This window comes from Festucalex cinctus, chromosome 17, assembly GCF_051991245.1.
Source record: "Festucalex cinctus isolate MCC-2025b chromosome 17, RoL_Fcin_1.0, whole genome shotgun sequence".
Lineage (NCBI taxonomy): Eukaryota > Metazoa > Chordata > Actinopteri > Syngnathiformes > Syngnathidae > Festucalex > Festucalex cinctus.
The window spans coordinates 15,588,533-15,612,319 of NC_135427.1; the positions used below are offsets into that span (position 1 = coordinate 15,588,533).

General features: G+C 38.4%; 2 protein-coding genes across 3 annotated transcripts in view; both read right to left on the bottom strand.

The window, feature by feature from the left end:
* Positions 1-2,499: 2,499 nt before the first annotated feature.
* On the bottom strand, positions 2,500-4,808 carry LOC144005495 (gamma-crystallin M2-like). Its single transcript, XM_077503743.1, has 3 exons — positions 4,660-4,808; positions 4,128-4,370; positions 2,500-2,938 (listed from the first exon to the last, which is right to left on the bottom strand). The coding sequence occupies exons 1-3, from the start codon at positions 4,666-4,668 to the stop codon at positions 2,663-2,665; spliced, it is 528 nt and encodes a 175-aa protein (XP_077359869.1). The 5' UTR covers positions 4,669-4,808; the 3' UTR covers positions 2,500-2,662.
* A 1,135-nt stretch (positions 4,809-5,943) lies between these two features.
* The window catches only part of LOC144005494 (gamma-crystallin M2-like), a 36,120-nt gene continuing 18,276 nt past the window's right edge, over positions 5,944-23,787 (bottom strand). Inside the window, exons 1-4 of one of the 2 annotated variants that reach the window (XM_077503740.1) lie at positions 22,990-23,130; positions 10,533-10,692; positions 8,339-8,581; positions 5,944-6,254 (exon numbers count right to left, since the gene is read on the bottom strand). In XM_077503740.1, the coding sequence (XP_077359866.1) occupies positions 5,967-6,254; positions 8,339-8,581; positions 10,533-10,541 (540 nt within the window). In that variant the 5' untranslated portion in view covers positions 10,542-10,692; positions 22,990-23,130 and the 3' untranslated portion in view covers positions 5,944-5,966. Of the gene's footprint in view, positions 6,255-8,338; positions 8,582-10,532; positions 10,693-22,989; positions 23,131-23,306; positions 23,566-23,787 lie in introns of those variants that run through there. The other variant, XM_077503741.1, reaches the window with a different exon arrangement.

Genomic DNA, 23,787 nt, shown 5'->3' on the forward strand with positions numbered 1-23,787 from the left:
AATTTGTAGAGTGAGGGAGACTGGTGCATGATCACTTATAATTATAGAATGTATTTTTATAGCAGTTTTATCAACAATAGAATTATTTGTAAGGAAAAAATCAATTCTTGAGAATGATCGGTGCACAGCAGAGAAGAAAGTAAATTCCTTCTTAGTTGGGTTTTGAAGTCTCCAGCCATCGCTGAGGCCAAAATCCTCCATATATTCATCTATTACTTTAGCGGATCGTAATCGCCTTGTATATATCGTATTATTAGAACGATCTATTAACGGGTTCAAGACCGTGTTAAAATCACCTCCAATAATAATAGTAGAATTTGTTGCTAAATCGAGTAACCGAGAGAAAAATTCATGGAAAAAATCAGGGTCATCATTATTTGGGGCATATAAATTACCAATTGTATATACTTTATTAAATATAGTTACCTGGATAATAATATATCGGCCCTCTAAATCTGTTACTATATTATTTAGAGTAAAGAATAAATTCTTATGTATAAGTATAGAGACACCTCTTTGTCTACTATTATAGGAGGCAGAGTAAACTTGACTAAAATTTTTATCTATAAATAATTTTTCTTCTGATTTTTGTAAGTGGGTTTCTTGTAGGAGACAAATATCTGCCTTAAATTTTGAGAGATGGTCTAAAATTTTTATTCTTTTTGCCTGGGAGCGAGCGCCACACACATTCCAGGAGACCAGAACTAATTTCTGCATACAAGCAATATAGACTCAGTCTTATGTATACATCTATATAAGCTGCTTATTAATATTAACATATTGTAGGATAGCAAAAGAGTAATTAGGCAATTTATATAATTTATATAAAGAGAGAGATAGCAAGTAGATAAGTATAATAGTGAAGAAACGTGGGGGGAAGTGAGTGTGAAGGAAATCTGTGGGGGATTCAACATAACAATACACCAGTAAATGGTGACCTAAGCGAGATTATTATTATTATTATTAATTTATTTTTTTTAAGAATATATTTCTATATTATTATTATTATTATTATTATTATTATTACTATATAGCCTATGCATAATATAAATTCATATTCTATTTCGTAACCCATTATCCATACATATACATACATATACATATACATATATATACATATATACACATATACATACACATACATATACATATACCTACGTCAAATAATCACACAATGCTCGGCTCTACCAATTGTCAGTTAGAACAGCCAAGGGGTCGAGGTTGGGTTTCGGAATAGCTGGCCGTCGATATATAATTTATCAACGACCATCGAAGTCCGTTTACCCTCCTGTCTATTTTGTTTCATGATAGGAAACAGTACTTTTCGCCGCTCGTTTATCTCTCTTGGGAATTGATCATTCATCCCGAAAGATGTCCCTTTGAGCTCCCGTCCTTTACTTTTTACCAATTCTTTATGTTTAAAATGTTCGAACTTAGCAATAATAGGACGGGGCTTATTGCCCTTACGAGCTCCGAGCCGGTGTACACGGTGAAAAGAGATATTATTTACCGTCTCCTGTGGGATCTTTAGCGATGATGTCATGAATTTTTTTATCTCACCCTCTGGATTATCTGGAGAATTTTCGGATATACCTGAGAATATTAGATTTTCCCGCATACTACGGGATTGAACATCTAAGACCGTTTCCTTTAGCATTTTATTTTCCTTTTTAATCGTCTCCAACTCGGCTGTGACAGCGACGAGAGAGGAGCGTAGCTCGGAGTTATCGCATTGGAGATCGCTTACCTGTTGGCTAACGAATTCCAAACTTGCCTTTAATTCTTTGACGTCCTCGCGGATAAGACAGAGGACGTCAAGTTTTTTATTTATGGAATCCAGCATACTCACCGATACGTCGGCGGTTGCTAAATCGTCCGTGTCTGTTGACGAGTCATTTTTCCTTTTTTTTTTCGAAGGATTATCCCGACTAGCCGCCGACTCATCCATCGCGCAGCTATAAAAATGATCGTCAATAAAACGTTCGAGGTCGTCCACACTGGATAATATTTCCGATCTTTCTTAGAAAAGAAAAAAATCGAATTTATCTAATCATTAAATTCGGGTTTAATTAGAAATATAAAGCTAATTCTATTTTAGCAACAGAGCGCCGCCATGTTAGATTTTCCCAGTCTCGCTACCGGTCACGCGATAGTCACAGCATCTCGCGATCAAGGCTCTGGGCATTCCCTCGATGAGCTTCAAGGGTAGTCACCTGAAATGCTTTTCCAATAGTATTGAAGGAGATACCAGATACTAGTATAGTCTTACTATACATCAATTTTTATAATGTATATATATATATATTTTTTTTTTTTACAAAAATAAAAAGACAAATAGGGCGTTATAAAAATGTAAGTTTTGTTTTCTTCTTACGAGAAAAGCAAAGTAAAAAAAAAAAAAAAAAAAGGGTTGTTTGCATACTAAGATGAGGTCATTTTTCTTTTTCTTCATCTTACATTTTTGACTGTGAAAGTTTTTCATTCCACCACCAAAGCAAGTTGACTTTTGAAGATTTTATTTGTGTTCATTTTAGTAAGGCAAGAAAAAACATTCTAACAGGCGACTATTGTGTGTGTGTGTGTTATGTCACAGCAAATAGACAAGACATGAAGAGGACGTGACGGAATGTTGACGACGATGCGCACGAACGAGAGAAAGCGATCAGTTGAGTTGGGTGACGCGCCTGAGCGAACCGATGGTGGGGCTGGCGCTGCCCCAGTCACTGTGTCGGCGGTACTCGCCGGGGTGCAGGAAGTATTGGCGCCCCCTGTAGTTGGAATGCTCGTGCAGCATCCAGTAGCCCTCCATCACGTTGACCGAGGAGATGTCGCGCGTGTGGAAGCGCTCGTTCAAGTCGGGGCAGTCCTCCATCAGCTCCAGGTTCTGGCCGCCGAAATCCGAGCGCTCGAAGATCTTCATCCGGTAGCTGCCGTTGTACTGCAAAAACAAACACAAACTTTTTTTTAATCCTGAATAGTTTTTCTGACAAATGGAGATACTGAATTGTTGTTTTGGAAGTATTTACTTCGTATATCGAAACGATGTTAAGAGTTAGGCTCATTTCTGCTGTTCATTTTTTGGAGAAACAGGTTTTGTTGCATTTTCAGTGCATCGACAAACTTTCTGAAAATGGAAATTTTGATCTTTTTAAATGTAATCTTTGTACAACAATCTCACATTATTATGTATTTTCTTTTCATATGAAAACCATAAATGCATTGATTTTGTTATTTTTTTTCTGGAGACGCATGTTGTATCTTTGTATTGTCGTTTACAACATACACCTCAATTTTTTTTATTTTTTTTTATAAGAAGAAAAATTTGAGGATTTTTTTTTTTTTTTGGTGGACAACTTGCCAAAATTTGAGATTCAAGTGTTTCCACTTGACATCAGTGAAAGACTTGAATTCTTTTAAATTTTAATTAAATTAAATTAAATTAAAAATTACATGGAGAAAAACAAAATTCTTCAATATAGTCACTCTTTGCTCTTATGATTTTTTTTTTTTTTTGCACACTCTGGGCATTCCCTCGATGAGCTTCAAGGGTAGTCACCTGAAATGCTTTTCCAATAGTATTGAAGGAGATACCAGAAAAAAACAAAAAACAAAACGATACATGGTATTTTTTTTTTTTAAACGCTTTACTATACATGGTTATTTTTATCTATTTATTCATTCAAAAAAATAAAAAATAAAATGTGTTTATTTATTAAAGTTTTACAAAACAGTAAATAGTTTTTAATTTAGTTGTTTTGTGTTATTTTTAAACTTCTTATGGGAGGTCAGGGTTAAAAAAAACAAAAAAAAAACGGCTTACTATACATGGTCGTTATTTTATTATTGTTATTTTACTTTTTTTTTTTTTACAAAATGTAAAAAAATGGTGATGCACATTTTTAATTTTACACGAGTTTTTTTAATTAATAAAAAATAAAAATACAAATAACACAAAAAAATGAAAATAGGAATAATGATAAAATACAATAAATACAATTATAAACATACATTTTTAATAAATAATATTATATGTAGTTAAACAGAAACAGAAAAAAACTCGGAAAATGTGGAGATACGTTTTTTCTTTTTGTAGGAAAAAGTTGTTTTTGCAAGTGTTGGCGACTCACGGGCGGCACCAGACGGCAGGAGCGGATGCAGTCATTGAACCCGGCCCAGCGCTGGTAGTCGGGGTAGTCGCCCTTGTGCAGCACGTACTGGTAGCCGGCGTAGTTGGGCTTCTCGTAGGCCACCCAGCAGCCGTTCTCCACGCGGATGGAGTTGCAGCGGCTGAAGTAGTTCTGCATCTCGGGGCAGTCGCCGTTGCACTCGAACTGGCGGCCCTGGAAGTTGCGATCCTCAAAGAAGATGATCTGCGCAAGCAAAGTGTGATATTAAAGATTTGGAGCGTAAAATACATTTTTTTCTTCTTTTAGATGGGGTGAAATACAATTTTTTTCTGCTTTTTGGTGAGGCAGAAATAAATTGATAAATACAATGAAAATAAAATCTATTTTCAAATCACCATCATGCCATTTTTAGTCTTACCATACATCATGTTTTTTTGTTTGTTTGTTTTTGCCTTATTTTTCCAAGGTTTTCCTTTGGCAAAGTTTGCATTTGACACTGTAAAGCAGCAGTATCCGTGGGTTTGCCACTTACCTTGCTCATTGTGACTGCGTTTCAATCAAGTGCAGATCAGCTCTGACCAGCGAGACGCGGCGGTGGCCGTTGCCTTTATAGACCCAGCGGGTTGCACGGACAAAAGCCAAGCGTGGCCGAGTCAGCAGAGCTGACCCAGCTGCAAGAGCTGGTCGCTTTGTCCCACCCGAGCGCTGTGGAAAACACTGTACGGCTGCACTTTTCCCCATGCAGCAAAACAAAACAAAAAACACAATAGGCATTTATTAGCGAGCAGATAATGATGTCAGGCAAACTTTTTGATTAAATTTGATTAAATATTAAATTCATTCATTCTCACTATGTTTGCTATTCATAGTTTTTTAAAAATATATATACAGGGTCGTTTAAAGAAAAGTCTTACTATAGGAAGACATGGTTGTGTGTGTGTTTTTTTTTTTTTTTTTTTTAAAGAAAACGCCTTACTATATATGGTCACTTAAAAAAATAAAGAAAAAAGAAAAAATAACTATGGTTATTTTTGAAAAAAAAAAAAAAGGCCTTACTATATACATGGTCGTTTTTGTTAACACCTTACTATACATGGTTGTTTTTTTTAAAGAAAACGTCTTACTATACATGGTCATTAAAAAAATAAATAAATAAAATAATAATAATAATAATAATAAAAAAAACATTTAGTAAACAAAAAAAAGAGGCCTTACTATCTACATGGTCGTTTTTGTTAACACCTTACTATACATGGTTGTTTTTTAAAGAAAACGTCTTACTATACATGGTCATTAAAAAAAATAAAAAATAAAATAATAATAATAATAATAAAAAAACATTTAGTAAACCAAAAAAAAGGCCTTACTATCTACATGGTCGTTTTTTGTTAACGCCTTACATGGTCATTTTTGTTTATTTATTTACTTATCAAAAAATACATTAAACTTATTTATTAAAGTTATACTAAACAGTACATACCATTTACTATAAATAGATGTTTTATTTGTAAACTTCTTATGGGGGGGGGGGGGGGGGGTTCAGGGTTAAAAGAAAACTCTTATTATACATGGCCATTATTTTATTATTTTACTTTTTAAATAAAAGCTTTACTACTCTCTCTCTCTTTGTTACTTTATTATATAGAATAAGTAAAAAAAAATATATATATATATTTTCTTTTTTTAACAGACGAAACATTGTTTACCTTGGGATAGACTTTTGCTCTGTGCCGCGATATGATTGGGCAGTCTTCATTTCCGGGATGTGGCCTATCAAAATCCAAAGGAGCGGAAATAACGCCACAAAAAAAGCACTTTTGTGTTGAAAGACGTGCGACTTTATTGCTCATTGGGCTTGAGGGTCTTGATCCTGCGGAGCGAGCCCACGGCCGGCTGCTGGCAGCCCCAGTCGCCGCAGGCCCGGTACTCTCCCGGGCGCAGGAAGAACTGGCGCCCCCTGTAGTCCGGATGCTCGTACAAGACCCAGAAGCCCTCGGCAACGTCACACGAGTAGACGTCGTGCAGGCCCAAGTGCGAGTACACGTCGGGGCAGTCGTCCGACACCTCCGTGGCCTGGCCCGACATGTCGGGACGCGAGAACAGCTTCAGCTTGTACGAGCCCCTGTACTAGAAGGCAGGGGTGGGGTTTTAAAGGGTTGACAATCACTTGCAAGTCAAATTTTGGCTTAAAACAGAGAAAAGAACAAAATAAATAAATAAATAAATCAACCAAGCAATAGCTCGTCATTTGAAAAACTCCAATTTATACCTATTTCGTTCCACCGCCTGTTTATTTTGCGTGTAAATCCACTGTCGGCCACGAGATGGCGGCACACTATTTTGCTTGTCACTATAAATTTGAAGGAAGAAGAGTGAAAACAGGAAGTATTTCAACTCAGCCTAATGATTGACTCAAATCCTCTTCTTACTCCCACGAAAAGTAACGGATGGAATTTAATCATGTTCATCATTGGGCATGATTTTTTATGTATATTGTGAGATGATACATTTAATTGTTAGTTTGGAAATTAATTTAGACTACTGTAAAAAAAAAAAAAGAGAGGGATGGGAGTATTTTTATTTTATCAATCGCTTTTGTGCTCTCTCAATAAAATAAATGTTTTTTTAAAAAAAACGTGTTTGTATTATTTTGAAAGTGCGAAATTGTCGTAAATGCTACACAAATGTGCCTAAGTAGTAGGGGTGTTAAAAAAAATCGATTCGGCAATATATCGCGATACTACAGCACGCAATAATCGAATCGATTCAATAGGCAGCCGAATCGATTTTTTAACATCCATTTTTGATGGTGTTGTTCCGATACCGATACTGGTATCGGCAGAGGTGCCGATACTGCATTAAAACAGTGGTATCGGTATCGGTGACTACGCACAAGTAACATGCCGATACCATTAATTCCAATGCTAATATAGGACTGGATGCAGCATCTTGTGTCTTGCGGGTGCATGACATTCACTGATATGTGACATGTTCACTGCATGCCGATCTAAGATATCCTATTGGCCCTTGAATGGTCTAAACCAATGGCAGGGCAGCTTTTTCATGTTGAGGAAAAAAAAAAGGAAGTATCGGTATAGTATCGGTATCGGCCAATACTGCAAAGCTGGGTATCGGTATTGGTATCGGGGGCCAAAAAAACGGAACAACACTAATTTTTGATGAAAAAAATATTCAACAAAACGTCTAACTTTCACACCTTAAGCATGGAAGAACGTTACATTAATGGAACATTAAGCCTTAATATTTTATTTCAATGCTGTTCTAATATGAAAAAAGGTTACAACCTGTTTGTTAAATACCGACTCACAGTTATAAAACTGAAGTTTGAGATCAATAAATAATACATTTTCATACAAATCTTACAGTGTACATGCACAAGTTTACTGAATGGTATTTTCTAAATTTGAGTAAAAAAAATCGCAACAGTCGACTTGTAAATTCATATCGGGATTAATCGGTATTGAATCGAATCGTGACCTATGAATCGTGATACGAATCGTATCGTCAGGTACTAGGCAATTCCTATTAAGTAGTATTTCAAATTCTATGTTGCGGATTTCACTAAGTCTACTGCATGGTTGTTTTCAAATGGAGGCAGCAAAAGTACAACATTGTGACGAATAGAATCACTCAAGTTCAGCTGAGATTCCTGAAAAATGTACTCATCAAGTATTTGGACTTTGTTACCAGCCGCCGCTGGGAGCGGAAACAGCGACGCGAATCTGACGCCAGTTTTGCAACTCGTTCTGAACTCTGTGCCCCGAGATGATCTTTCACTTTTGAAAGCGAGTCAGCCTTCTTTAAGCAGCAACACTTTCAGGGGCGTGACACAAGTTTGAATTTATTTATTTATTTATTTAAAAAAAAAACATTTTTACGCCGCTGCCTAAAAGTGCCAGAAGCCGTTTGTGTGATTAGCGGAATTAGAATGAAGGCGGCGAGTCTTATGGGGTTGTATGATATTCCTTTTAAAGGCTGACTGCTTCTCCTTTGTGGGCCTCGCAGCGAAAGCCTTTCATGACGTGACCTGCCAGAGGATCTCTAAATGGAATCAAAAGCCTCGCTGATTGACATCCATTTTGAAAAGGCGGCCATTTGATGTGCAAGGTGAGCGGCGGTACACCGGGGCGAGGGGGGGGCGGAGGGTGGGGGGGGGGGGGGGACCGGAGCTGTCTGTTTGATTGACTTACCGGCGGGAACATCTGGCAGGAGCGGATGCGGTCGTTGAAGCCCATCCAGCTGCCGAAGTCGGGGTAGTCGCCGGGGCCGACCACGTACTGGTAGCCGGCGAAGTTGGCCTTCTCGTAGGCCACCAGGTGACCGCCGCTCACTCGCATGGAGTTGCAGCGGCTGAAGTGGAGGAAAGTGTCGGCGCAGTCACTGCCGCACTCCCAGTGGCGGCCCTGGAAGTTGCAGCCTTCGTAGAAGACGATCTGGAATGCAAAGTAGAGACTGCTGAATGTTTGCGCTGGAATCTTGGAAAATTCAGCCTCTGAATTCTGTTCAGCCTAGCACCATGAAATTTAATAGCAACGTCCATCATGAGCAGATGCACAAAAAAGTCTTAAGAAGACATGTTGAAAAAGACTCCGGAAGTCTGTTATTTTGGTTCAAAGTTGACCTTTGAGGTTGTCAATGTTGGCCGTTTTCAGGATTTCCCAGGCTTGGTGGCACCCTGACAATTTTGGAGGAAATTCTCCAATTTAGCATCACGAAATTGGCTAGCAAATAACAGACAGATGGCGCTATCGCAAAGAATTTAAGGTTTAGTCAGTTCATGGAGAAAGTTCAGTCCAAAGTCCTTTTAAGTCCGCCATTTCCAGGTGCCCTTCAAAAAGTTTACTTGCCAAAATTGTATGTTTAAATTTGAACCACATCTACTAGCCCAGAATGCTAACCATTCCAAAGACACAGGAAGTCTGCCATTTTGGTTCAAAGTGGCCATTTTAGGGTGACTATAATCCATCCGCCGGGATCCTCTAAAAATCAAATTTTTTTTTAAATCAAATTTCACAGCTATTTCCTTCAAAAATGTACATTATTTGTAGTTAGTCTAATTGCTACCAGATTTGAAGTATACTAGACAAAGAAATTTGAATTTACGACACTGTCTAGAACAGGGGTGTCAAACATAGGGCCCGCGGGCCGGATCAGGCCCGCAAAGGGGTTTAATCCGGCCCGCGAGATGATTTTGTAAAGTTAAAAAAAAAAAATTAAAACATATAAATTTGTAATTTCACAAGCAGTTCTCAGATGAGCAATGCAACTTGTACGGGGGAATCGTCCTGGGTGTCATTACTTTACACACAACTTAAAAGTTAAGGTTTGTTTAATTATTATTATTTTTTAAAGCATAGACCGACATAAACGTGTTAAATATGACACAAATTCACTTTCTGGTCATACAAATACCTATGACAAGGATTCGCGTCCTTATAAAATCATTAACTCATTTGCTCCCAAAAACCTATAAATATGCTCTATTTTAAATATTACCATGGTCCCAAAGACATGTTTATATGTTTTTTGTTTTTTATGCTAGAGCCTATAGGAGGCTTTGATGCAGCCTCTGACTTGAAGATAATGCTTCAAGCAATGGTAGTTATTACAAAACCGGTCAGCAGGTGGCATCAGAGTGTAAGAGATCAACCATGTCTTTTTTTCCCCACAGTTTTAAACAGATTTGCGAATATTGTGAAACTTTGCTAGATTCTAATGCCAATTGCTGCAAAATGGAAACAGATAGAAATATACCTTTTTTTTTTCTGATGAAAGAAGAAAATCATCTTTTGTTTTGGTAGGTTCCATGTTTTTATAACAATAGGACACAATATTCTGTGGCCCTTGCAAAATCAGTCAAAATACTATAAAACCGCGAAAAATGGGAACAATATAAATGCAAAACAGGTAGATTTAACACGACCGGAACTTATACAGGCAAAATGTTGCCGTGTTCCATTTGCGTCCGTGTTATTTTTCGGAACAATATGATTATAGTTGAGCTCCGTAATTTAGGGCTGGCACACAAACAGCGAAAATCTGCGTCTAAATGACGGCACTCGTTTTTAAGTTATATACCGTTATTTTCCTGATGCGGCCCCTGAGCTAACGTGAGTTTGACACCCCTGGTCTAGAAAGTCTTAAAGCCATGGCCAAAGAGAAACTGAAAATCCACCATTTGGGTTTAAAGTGGCCGATTTTGTCTGAGTTCCTTCAAAGACAAACTTAAAAATTAAAATGTTAATCCCTGCGACCCGCATTTGTTGTTTTGGTCATAAAATACCTGCCCAAGGTCGAGCACTCGGTCATTTTTAATACATGAAGAAATAAAAGGTAAAAAAAAGACAAAAAAAAGAAAAAAGCTTGTTGCGTATGAGTTCATACCTTCCCCATGGTCGAATGGATGTTAATGCATCACAGCTCCATGCACACTTAACGGGTCCATTTATATCCTCCCTTGTACCCTTTAGCACCGGATCCTCTTTTGTCAGCGCTAACTTATCTCCTCTCTGCTAGAGTTTACCTATGGAAGGCCGCTTGCAACCTTTTGAAAACACAGGACAAAAGGTCTTTAGGTTGCGCGGCCTCATACCAACAATGCGTTAAAAAAAAACAAAAGAAAAAAACTGACCAGCAGGTGACGAAACCGTGACAATTTACTACGTGCTATTTCAGGAAAAATGATTCATCAGGGCTATGAGAGATCAACATTGTGTTGCTAACCATTGAATTCATTATGTTTCGGTCATTAGGGTCAGGATAGAATTAATCTCCGGGTTTAACGTTAGTGTTACAGTTTAGGGTTTAGGGTTACGTTGATGTTGAAGTTAAAGTTTTTGGGTTTGGTTTTAGGGTAGATTTTAGGTTCAGGGTTATGCATAATAGTTACGATTATGGCTATTGTTAGGGTAAGGTTAGGTTTTAGGGTTGAGGACAGGGATTGGATTAGGTTTAAGAGTCAAGAGATTAAGTCTAAAAGTATAAAAGTAATGTTAAGTGGTTTAGGATTTGGATAAGAGCTAAACTAAGGGATTAGCTTTCGCGTTTATGGCAATGGCTACGGTTAATATTCGGTTTTACGGTTTAGAGTTTAGGTTTAGGGTTGGGAATAATTCAGATTACTGTTATTGTAAGGGTGAACAGGAGGCTTGGGTTTAGATTTTGGGTTAAATTTAGGAGTTTAGTGTATTTGGTTAAGGGTTCAGATAAGGTTTATGGTGAGAGTTGGTTTAGTGCTGGATTTCGGATTAAGGGGTTAAATGTAGGACTTTTAAGGTTAAGGTTGATCTTAGGTCAGAGTTATGGTAAGTTTTTGGGGTTACTGTTAAGATTTTGGTAAACCAGTCAGTCTGTAGCTGTATGCGAAGGTTATCCCAGGTGTCACAAATACTACAAACCAAGCCAAGCTTTTTATAATCTCCAGCGCGATGCGTTCACTTCCGTAGCCTGCAGTACTCGCCGTGTGAAGCCAGACGGGACAGGCGTGTTTCCACCAGCGGTCCGTGCGTGCGGATAAAAGGGAAGGTCGGGGCATGTGTACAAGTCTTTGTGGAAAAGCCGGAGACGTTTGGACTTTTTAGCTCGTAGCCGCAAGCTTCCCAGGGCGGGAAAAGGCCAGAAAGCGATACCGCCATGAATTTGCGCTCCCCCCTCGTCCTGCTTGATGCCAGAAAGGTCACTCTCATCTTTTAGCCTTTCACGGCTAAACAAAGAGCTAGCGCCCCCTCTCTTTACACCGGCTTTTTTGTTGTGGTTCTGTGGAAACACAATAGCCGCAAAGCTTTTGCGCTTTTGATGGGTGTGAAACTCTCACAGGCACATTTTCATGTTCTGCGTTCTTTTCCTATGACACAAGTAGATCACTGATAGCCTTTCATCACACTGAGTTGCCTAATGGCGGCAGATTAGCCCGCACGCCGAATGCTTGTGTTTGGCGGGATAAATATTCACTTTTATCTAGAATGTATAAGAAAGGAATGTGGAAATTGGAGGCTGGTGGCCTCTTTAATGTTGCACTCGACACAAAGCTGCAAAAAAAAAAAAAATAATAATAATAATAGAATTTTCCTAACTTTAGAACCTCACAGTCATGACGAAGCTTCAAACCTAAAAGAATTCTGCGATGCCGGGATACAGGTAAGAAGTTTAAACCCTGAGCTCGGCAACTTTGAGAGACCTCGGCGTTAAACACTTACGCAGCATTTCTTCTATATTTTAATAATAAATCACAAACTTTGTGGGATGTTGCGACATCCTGCCATTGCTGTGTTCTGTGTAAAAAAAACAAATGCAGAAATAATCGGCTCTGCTGTGCCAATGTTGTGGAATTCTATGTGAAGAAGAATTGCCGATATATTTGTAAAAGCACACATCTTCCCTGATTAGCTGGGCTCTGGGCCACAAGGCAGCATATATAAACTGTATATACCTGATTCGGCTCTGATTCAAGAATTTTGCAGAATCTCTGTGTGAGGTTTTAAAGAACCTAAACTTCCTTGAAAATGGACTGCTGAAAGTTGCTGCAATGTGCCGATTTGCTGTATTCTGTGTAAATGAATAAGGCTGTTTGTTGCTCTTACAATTTTAATGTTACGCTATGATGCAGAAATTTAGCAGGATCACTGCGTGAAAGAGGCTTTACACTACCGGTAAAAGCCAAAAATTGAAATGCACTCAGTTGCTACAATATCTGGATTTGTTGAGTTTTGTGCGAAAACACAAATTGCTGGAATTGTGCAGGTTCTCTGTGTGAAACTGGATTTTTTTCTACACGTGCAAAAGCCAAGACTCGGAAACTAAACACACAAAATTGTTGTAGTATCAGGATTTGTTTGCTTCTATGCAAAAAGGCTGAGGCCTATCAATGCTGCATCATCTGTTATGCACCGATGCAGGAATTTTGCATGATCTCTGCGTGAAAGTTAGGCCATTGCTCGCTTCTCTGCCATTTCTTTTGACACGCAACACAAAGTACGTACTGTCGTTTTCCCCAAAACCCAAGCCCGGGAATCACTTCGGAACGCCGTCCGAACCCGAGCTCGTTAGCGAGGACCCCGGTTGGCTCCCAGCAACGTACGAACGTTCATCAGCTACAAGACACCCCCTCCGCTCCCCTCCCTGAAGGCAAAGTAACATCACACAGCGCCTTGCCTCGCCTTCTTGCTTCTTCCTGGCTCCCCCCCAGGAGGAGAAGAAGAAAGCCCCCCGTTGCGGAGCATTCCACTCTTCATCTAAGAATGACGGAAGAAAGAAGAAAAGGAGAACAGGGACCGGCGTGATAGCGGAGGCGGGGGGTTCATTGGTGTCCGAGGAGTCGGCTGCGGTGCATTCGCGTGTAGCGCGTCGTCGCGCGGGGAGATGATGACACCGTTAGCCCGGAGAAGGACTGTCAGGCGAGGACGCGCTTGATTGATGCACGCCCCACCGAGTGGGGAGAAACTCGGGATGACGGCAACACCGCCACTGGTTAACTTTCAACCTCTATCATGTGTGCCTCACAAAAGAAAATATACTGTATTTCTGCAAAATGTGACGTACTACAATACTTTACTTTATATATTCATCAAACAGAATCCAACCGTTTAGTGCCACTGACGAATAAATTCGTCATTTTCAATGGGCAAGCATTCAAGCTTTGTCTGTGGACTTCAATGACGGACAGACGCCAGTAGATGGCGGTGTGGCAGCAGTTTGGATTTGGGCAGCAAATCTTGGCTTGTCGTTACGATCATGAGGGCGAGAAATACCAGCATGCTCAAAGTTGAGGCACCTCACACTCAGAGTATGTATAAGTATGGTATACATTAAGAATGAAACAATAATGGCGATATCGTGATATTAAAATTGCCACAATATATCGTCATGTCACAATATTAAAAGCAGCACATCTGTTAAAATAAAAATAAAAAGGTTAATTTACATTTGTGCACTTCTAGCACCCTCTGGTGGCATTTTTTTTTAGTGCAGTTTAATTTTCACAAGGCATGTTCTGGCCCTTCCATGTTTAGAAAACACGCTAATGGTCGTGATAATTTTTGTATCGTGATCATATCGTATCGTGATGTTTGGATATCGTTACAACCCTAGGATAAATTGTATAATGTTGTGGTAGATAGTGAGTAAAGATGACGCATTTCACGGAGTGAAAGGTGTATGCCAAGTAAAAAAAAAATCCAATGACCTTCAACTCGAGCTAAAAGTGAACATTTTTAATGTATACCTGTAATTCAATCTTTTCAAAAAGCTTCCCAGACCAATTAAGAGTCACCAATATGATGCCAGATGCAGAAAAAACTAAAAAAACAAAAAAAAATATAAAAATAAAAAAATAAAATAAAAGAGGCTACACTACCAACAACTGCCCTATAAAATTAGGCTTAGTCGTAATTAATTGACGACATAATCCATACTGCGGTTGTCAAAACACTTAAAACTCTCCGATGTGAATGAACAAACAAAATAAACTATCTGACACACGACACTACCGGCGAACTGCCACTCTGAACTTGGTTAATAATTACAACAAGTATCCATACTCAGGTTTGCAGGCCACATTGTCTCCGCTAGCATCCAATTAACACTTGAGTGGCTCGACAGCGGCGTCGGGACGTACGATTCGCCCAATCCAAAAACAGACACGTGGAGGTTGACCCTGGCGCACAGAACAAGTGTCACCCCCAAAATGTTGCCGCGCGAGATAGCAGAGCAGCCTCGCTCCTTCTCCAAAGCAGCACGCCGCCGAGGTGTAAACAATGGCTCCCGTGCGAGTCCGCGGCTTAATCTGGCGGTGGGGAAATGAGGAGGAAAAAAAAAAACGCCGGCCAAGTAAGCCGCCCCAAATGAGAAGCCGGCGAGATCGTCCTCGCCGCTCTTTGTCGCCGAATCTCCAGGCGCGCCGCCGCCTCTCGTGTCCCTGCCAGCGTCGGCGCTCTATCGGGAACGCCAGACGGCGGCGGCGCTGTGAGCCCGTGCCAGGGCCTCCGGATTTGCCGCCACATGTCTGATGTGCTCCAGCTTTTTTTTTTTGTTGCTGGGGGGATAATTAAAAGAGGAAGCGGTTTGTTGGAAGAACGGGAAGCAGACGGGAGGCGCTTGGACGCAGCCAACAAATGCATGCAGCTGTCAATTATGCTCACTGCAACACTACACTTTGGAAGTTTGCAGAAAATCTTCACTTCATTAAAAACATCTCATTAAAAGCTACAGCTGTATTTACATGCTTTAGTGAGCCTTGTATGCTATGTTGCCAATGTAGTGCGTCACATAGCAGACTTGAAGAATCTAAAGTGGCCATAGAAACTTATATTGGATGCTTGCAGCAATTAATTATATTCACAAAAAGTGGTACGGTTCAGATGGGCAGTTCTTCGGTAGTGTAGCATGTCACATAGCTGATCTTCTTAGCCTAGATGATATCAGACACTTTACAGTTACCTGAGAACTGGCATATGCAGATACAAGGTGGCCTGCAAACCTGAGTACGGATGCTTGTTATTAACTAAGCTCAGACGGGTAGTTGGCTGGTAGTGTAGTGAGTCACATAGCCGACTTAGAGAATCTAAAGTGGTCAGAGAAACTCTGAACTGGTGTTGGTATCAATTACCATTACTTAACAATAAGCGAATCAATTAACTCATTGACTGCCATTGACGGAAAAAGACGTCAAATAATGCATTTTTGCTGGGCTGGCAGTGACTGTGTTAAACACAATGTGCCAATATATTTTGTGATTATATTGCAGCATCCTTTTTTCCTTTTTTTCTTTTTTTAAGGCAAATTTTGCTTAAAAATTCATCAATTTTGGTTACATCTCATCTTAACTCATTGACTGCCATTGACGGAAAAAGACGTCAAATAATGCATTTTTGCTGGGCTGGCAGTGAATGTGTTAACAATAAGTGATACAGTTTAAATGGGCAGTTCACCGTGGATAGTGTAATGTGTCACATATCTGACTTTCTTTTCTTGATTGCTATGAGACATTAAAGTCACTTATGTCTTTTTTTTTAATCAGTAACTACATTCTCAACAAGTGGTTCAGAGGGGCAGTTCTTTGGTAGTATAGTGTGTCACATAGCTGGCTTGGAGAATCTGAAATGGTCAGAGACACTCAGAACTGGTGTTGGTATCTAACAATATTCGCAAAGAAGTGATACAGTTTAAATGGGCAGTTCACCATGGATAGTGTAGTGTGTCACATAGCTGGCTTTCTTTTCTTGATTGATAAGAGACTTTAAAGTTACATGTCTTCTTTTTCAATAACTACATTCTCAACAAGTGGGAGAGTTCAGAGGGACAGTTCTTTGATAGTATAGTGCGTCACATAGCTGACTTTCTTTGCTTGGATGTTATTCAACTACTATGAACTTTTCTTTAGTGTTTTATGTGAATTAACATATATAACCATTTAACATCCATGACTAATTCAGAGTCTCATTATAATCCAAATTAAAAAAAAAAAAAAACAGCTATGTGAAGCAATACACTACCAATAAACTCCCTGTCAGTACTGCACTGCTTGCTGCAAATGTAGCTAATAAATACAACCATTCACACTCAGGTTCTACGGTAACTTTATAATCACCAATATGAACAAATAAAGGCTGCTATGTGACATACTATACTACGAATGACGTGCACATTTAATCTGTAGACCTTGGCGTGAATTTAGTTCATGGCTGGAACCATCTATAAATCAGATTCAAGAGCCACTTTACAGTCGAGCTTCCGGTCTCATAATCAGTCAGCTATGTGACGCACTAACTACACCACCAATCAAATATACGAGTCATCTGATCTGGAAGGCAACTTTTCACTCGCCCTGCCGCAATCCAGGTGCCTTTCAAGCAAGTCGCGATGTTTACTGACACATGACGAAAGTTGAAACCCTCCGAAAAAAAAAACAAAAAACTGCCTGCTCACCTCATAGCTTAGCCCAGTCGGTCCTCCAGAGCCCAAAGGACCACCCCAGAAATGATTGCAAACTTGACCACACGTGTACTCAGCAATCTTCCACTAACATGCACACACAAATAGACAAACAAGTACCGTATTTTCCGCACCACATTATGAGGCGCACCTTCAATGAATGACATATTTTAAAACTTTTTCCATATATAAGGCGCTACAGTAGAAGCTGGGGTTACGTTATGCATCCATTAGATGGTCCTGCGCTAAAGGGAACGCCAACAAAACAGTCAGATAGTTCAGTCAAACTATATGAATAGATTACAAACCAGCTTTCTGACAACTCCATTCACTCCCAAAATGAATATTATTTTCTCTGAGGTAAAGTATTAGTATTAGCTAGCGATCCAAGATGGCGGGATCTTCTGCCGATCGTGCAGGGTCACCGATAGCGTCTTGACAGCGAGACCTGTTGTGGCTCAATATTGATCCATATATAAGGCGCACTGGATTATAAGGCACATGGTCAGCTTTTGAAAAAATCGAAGGCTTTTAGGTGTGCCTTATAGTGCGGAAAATACGGTACTCACTGTGTTCCAACTATGCCTTGCATTTGCATTTTTAGGGTTAGAACACCCATGGAACTCGGGGCGTGGAAAACCAAATAAATAGAGAGGGTGAGGAGAGGAATCCTCAGAGAGTACAGGAGTGAATTGTGTCAGTCAGTTCCTCTCCTCTCTCCTCTCTCCTCTTCTCTCCTTTTTGTGTCACGTTTAATGGATGTCAAACAGGTAACAATCAAAAGAGCCTCTAAAACTGCTTAAATTTCATGGTGCATTTCCAACACATTCGTACACTGTGTATGAAATCCAAGACAAAAAATCCAATCAGAAAATCATCAGTTGAACTGAAGATGAAAATGTGTTTGGCGTTGTCACGTATTTTGTATTCAAGCAGGTTTGGAGTTGTACTGCATCATACTGAAAAGTGACAATTAGCACCAATCACAAAGCACTGTTATCTTAAAATTGCTTATTATTATTTTTTTAATGAGATTTTGTATGTGATGTGCAATGTGAAGACATTTTCTTACTTATCAAGTCATCAAAAAGCTGTTTTAAATGCCACATTGCGTACGAGTACCTAATGAGGTGTCAACTTACTGCGTAGTTTTTTTCTTATTGTAAACTATTGTAAAAAAGACTTTTGAGTATTAATAATGCAACAAAGAGGTGCATAATAACCATAAGCACGCGCCAAATGATCACTTGGCTTCAAATTACAATCAAACATAGTCAAAAGGTGAAATCGGCGTCTTTCGGAAATATGACTATAATGTACAAAAAAAAAAAAGACAAAAGTGCTCTAATGGTTTTGAGTCTGTTTTTCTTCCTCTTGTGGCGCAGCATAAAATAAAAGCGCGGCATTAGTGGAGTTGAAGTGATGACATTCGAAAGGCGGCGTCCTAAGGGGGAGCGAGCGAGCGACTTGTTTGAAACGAGCTTCTGACTTGCGTGCGCGGGCAACAAGAAGCGCGAGAAGAAGCAGAAGCCCGAGCAGCTGCTCGCTCGCTCAAGGAAGAAGAAGAAGAAGAAAAAAAAAACACATCCGCCTTGAATTCATTAAGCCTGATAATAAATGCGTTAACTATTCATGCTTCAACTTTTTACCCTGCGAGCTTCTATACTTGGGGAAAAAAACGTGTTATTTTGACCTTCTGTTCTGGTGAAGATGTGGATCGTTTGCTTGGATGAGGATTTTATTTGCTTCATTTTCGGTTATTTTTAACAACTTTTTGGTTTTTTTCCAAAAGGTAATATTTATTCACATGTATGTCCTGTATGTATGTGATACCATTAATAACTTAAACACACAAAGAATAACAATAACAAATACAAAATCTATATAAAAAAAACCCTAATAAATAAAAAGAATAAAACATAAATCAAAATGTATTTATATATATATTTTTTTACATGAAACACACAAATATTTAAAATATTATATACATTTGAAATATGATTTCATCAACTTTTGGGCTTTTTCAAATAAATCTGATGGATGAATAACTTTACCTTGTCATATTAATTAAAAAAAAATAAAAAATCAAATTATAACTACCAAGAACATTTAAAAAAAATACAATAAAATAAAAATAAAAAAAATAGATAACCTTATGTTTAATCAATTTAATTTTAAACAAAGCTCTTGATTTATATTCATATATATATATATATATATATATATATATATATATATATATATATATGAAAATACGTAAATAAATAGAAATTTAAAAAAAACTATAAAAACAATTGTGAATATATGCAAGTTTTTTTCGATAATAGATAACCTTATGTTTAATCTATTTTATTTTAAATAAAGCTGTTGATTGATTTATATATATATATATATATATATATATATATATGAAAATACGTAAATAAATAGAAATAAAAAAAAACTATAAAAACAATTGTGAATATATGTACGTTTTTTTTAGATAATAGATAACCTTATGTTTAATCTATTTTATTTAAATAAACCTGTTGATTGATTTATATATATGTGAAAATACGTAAATAAATAGAAATGAAAAAAAAAAACTATCAAAACAATTGTGTATATATGTTTTTTTTTGTTTTGTTTTTTAATGATTCCCCCCAAGCCCCTTTCTCCACGTCCTGTCTAATTTATCCAATCCCACCCAGATGAAGCTGACAAATCCTTTCCCAACACTAGAGGGCACTGGAAGCCAAAGCAAAGGCTTCCATAAGAGGAACTTTTTTTTCTTTTTCTTTTTAACAGCAGCCATGTCTCTGTTGCAGCTTGGATGTGCATTTGTTTGCTTGCATCTAAACATTTGTAACACATGAGAGCTCTGAATGTGTGTGCGTGCGCGTTATCGTTGTGTGTTTGGTGTTAGCGAGGGAGCGCTTAAAAAACCCCAAACAAAAATCACTCCTAGACTGACGTGACCCGTGTCCCCCAGCACGCAAACGCTTTCAAAGCAAACAGTCAAAAGTGTCAGACACGTGCGCACGCCTTTGTCGCACTTTCAAGCCGCCGCGTTTGCGTTTTTGTGAGCGTGAGGGCCGTCGAGACGAAGCTTGTTCATGTCAGGGCCTGTCGCGCCAAAGACCCCCTTTGACTCATTTTGTACTCTTGTTTGTTTGTTTGTCCTTCTGAAATGTTCTCAAGTGTTGTTTTTAAGCTTTGGACAGATTTGATTGGACTGATTGTCGTGTCTGTTGACGACGAACGCGGTGATATTTTGGCCAGCCCTCTCGAAATGGATTCATTTTTTGTGGTTGTTATTATCCGTGGGACAAACCAATGACATCATTTGGAGGGCTTTCAACATCCTCGCCAGAAATGTTCGAAAATTCAACCCCTGAATCCAGTTTGACTCAGCAACAAGAAATTTGCGAGGCCCATCTATCATGATAGGATGCACAACAACAACAACAAAAATTTCAAGAAGGGCTCCCTGAAAAGACAAACAAAGGCTGCCATTTTGGGTTGAGCGGACATTTTAGGGTCATTGTCACTATTTCTAATGTCGTTTAAAAGTGAACTCAGCCGCCAATTTTACTTTGGTCGGTCCATCTATAACTCGTGCCCAAAAAAAGACACGAGAAGTTTGCCATTGAACAGACATTTTAGGTGTGATTTTGACCATTTCTGCTGTCTTTTGCTACAACTTCTTTGAAAATTCAGCCCTTGAATCCAGTTTCAGTTGGCAACATGAAATTTGATCGGCCCATCTATCATGAAAGGATGCACAAAAAGATACGCAAATTTGCCGCCATTTTTGGTTCGAAGCAGACATTTTAAGTGCAATTTTGGAAGCCTCAAAAGCCTGTTTCCACTGATCTGAATATATGACTTTTGAGGCCGCCATATTGCTCCTCCCAAATGTTTATCCTTATACATTTACAGTATCGAAAGTGGAGAACATTTGAGCATTTACTTAGTCGAAACAGTATGATTTATGACGTTTTAAAATTGTTGAACATAAACAAGAGGACTTTAGAAATTTTACAACTTGCCTTAAATACATGCATAAATTATATACTTAGTGATGTTTACAGGAGGAAACTTGATACATATTTTTTTTTATTAAAGACATAATTGTAATTCAACAAAAGATGCTATAAAAGCAAAAGAGGATCTTCAAAGCAGCACATACCATCCACTTTTTTTTGCGGGACAATAACCAGGGATATTTTTGGGAATTTTCGTTTTTGTTCGTTTTTATTTCGTTTTGACAGTTGTTGTTTTTTAAAATTTTAGTCAGTTTTAATTCATTTGCAGGGTGGTTCTGATGATTTTTATTCATTTTAGTTACTTAATAAATGCTTAGTTTTAGTTTTTAAAAGAAATGTGTGTTACTTGTGCGCAATATTTAAAAAACACCATAAGAGCAAAGTCATCTGAAGGTGCTTTTCTATTGGCTGCTGCTAGATGACATCACTTGTGTTAATATCAAAATAAATTGACTTAAAATCAAATTTAAAATCATCCCCAAAGGCTCATGGATTAAATTAATTACCAAAGACTAAAATTAAGGACATTTTTTCCCATAATTATAATTAGTTTTAGTTAGTTTTGTAAACATAAAATGTAGTTTCAGTTAGTTTTTGTTTTTAAAAAGCATTTTCGTTTTTATTTTGTTAACAAAAATTTTTTTTTAATCTTAGTTTTATTTTTTTTCGTTAGTTTTAGCTAACTAAAAATAACCTTGGTTGCAATTTTCTTGGATAGAAACGTACTATCCGTGTCATTTTTGGTTGTGGATACAGAGACCACACAAATCCATTATTTATACAACGAAAAACTTTCAAATGTGTATTGATGGAGTTTAACCGCCTTAAAATAATGTATAAAGCCCACCATGACATTTTTACCAGTTAATATTCAAACTACATTTATAAAAAGGGAAAGTGAGTATAAATTAAGAGGAACATACATTTTTTTCTAAACCTAAAAACAGAACAAAAAAAAAAGAAGGATGTATTTCAACTCAAAGTTGTCAGTCTGTGGAACAATTTGGATCGTAAAACAAAATCTTCTCAATCTATTTGTATTTTAAAAAAATGTATTAAAGCATATTTACTGCAAAAATTAGCGGTGTGAATTGCCTAGTACCTGACGATTCGATTCGTATCACGATTCACAGGTCACGATTCGATTCGATACCGATTAATCCCGATACGAATTTATAAGTCGATTGTTGCGATTTTTTTTCATTCAAATTTAGAAAATACTAATCAGTAAGCTTGTAGAGTGTAAGATTTATATGAAAATGTATTATTTATTTATCTGAAATTTCAGTCTTATAGAGGTTGTAATCTGTTTCATGTTTGAACAGCATTAAAATAAAATATTAAGGCTTAATGTTCCGTTCATATAACATTCTTCCATGCTCAAGGTGTGAATCCTAACCCGAAGTCAGACGTTTTGTTGAATATTTTTCCATTAAAAATGGAAGTTTAAAAATGGATTCTCACACACACACACAAAAAAGAAAAGGCAATGATGATAAGACGTTGAATCGGTAAGACTACCGAATGAACAATTCTGAGCTCTTAAAAAAAACAAAAAAAAAAACGATTTTTTTTATTGAATCGATTCGAGAATCGCGCGATGTAGTATCGCGATATATCGCCGAATCGATTTTTTTTAACACCCCTAGCAAAAATATATATAGCAAAAGGATGAAGCATATTTGGTAGTATTAAAACAAGAATGTTGTCATTCATTTTGTGTTGATTCTTTTTTTTGTGTGTTGATGAGGGGCAGACAAAACAAGTTTGACTTCTTTCTGTCCCCTTTCATTTCTTTTACTTTAAAGAGTGAAATAAATTGAATTGAATTGAATTGATTGATCCTGCTGAAGTTTACATCGTGGTGAGAAAGTTTGATGAGTCACCATAAAAATGGAACCGCTTCGCAATGCCGGAATGTGAAGCGCCGCATCTCCCATTCATGAGCGCCTCTGAAGAAAAAGGAGAAGCGGCCTTCTCCTTTTTTTTCCGCTTCCCTACCGGGAATGGCGAGCAAAGGAGGTGCAAATCAAGCATGTGATTAACATCCAAAAGGTGCGCCGGTGACTTGCGAGCGAGACCTCCGAGGAGCGGAAAGGAGCTCCAGGATGGCCGGCAGCAGCGTCTCCACTCCAGGGAGGCAAATAAAAAAATAATAAAATCATGACAACCTCATTCCCATCATCAAGACGCACATTCTTGCCTGTTTTTTCCCCACTTTTTTGGGGGGGGGGTCGTCCTCTCCTTTGCCTGCGCCGCTGTTGTTCTCGCAGTTTGTTTCTCGCCGCCGCCGCCGAGGCGCTACAGCCACTTTCAAACGCTCGCCTGTCACGCGTCGCCTTTGAGGGGCCCCGTTTGAAATGTTTGGGCGTACACGTTGTCACGGAGCCGTCAAGCCGAGATTGACGGGAGGGGGGGGCGTCCCACGGCAACAGCGGGGCTCGGCAGCCGTGGATGGATGTCTGCAACAAAAGGCGAGGAGGGAGAGAGGGAAAAAAAAACCACACACACACACACACAGAGATAAATAAAACAAAAATGCTCATATAGCCGGTTCTCAAAAATCAGAAATTGTATAGAGGAGAGCGTGGAATGCAGCCGACAAGGTCAAGCTGCTGTCACAACGAACACACAATTGTTTGCTTGATTATCACTTGTGCATACAATTTGCTGTCGACGCCTTC

Coding starts and splice junctions, on each gene's coding strand:
- LOC144005495 (XM_077503743.1), bottom strand. Junction 2,939..4,127: donor CCTGCCGTCTGGTGCCGCCC/GTGAGTCGCCAA, acceptor TTGTTTTTGCAG/TACAACGGCAGCTACCGGAT.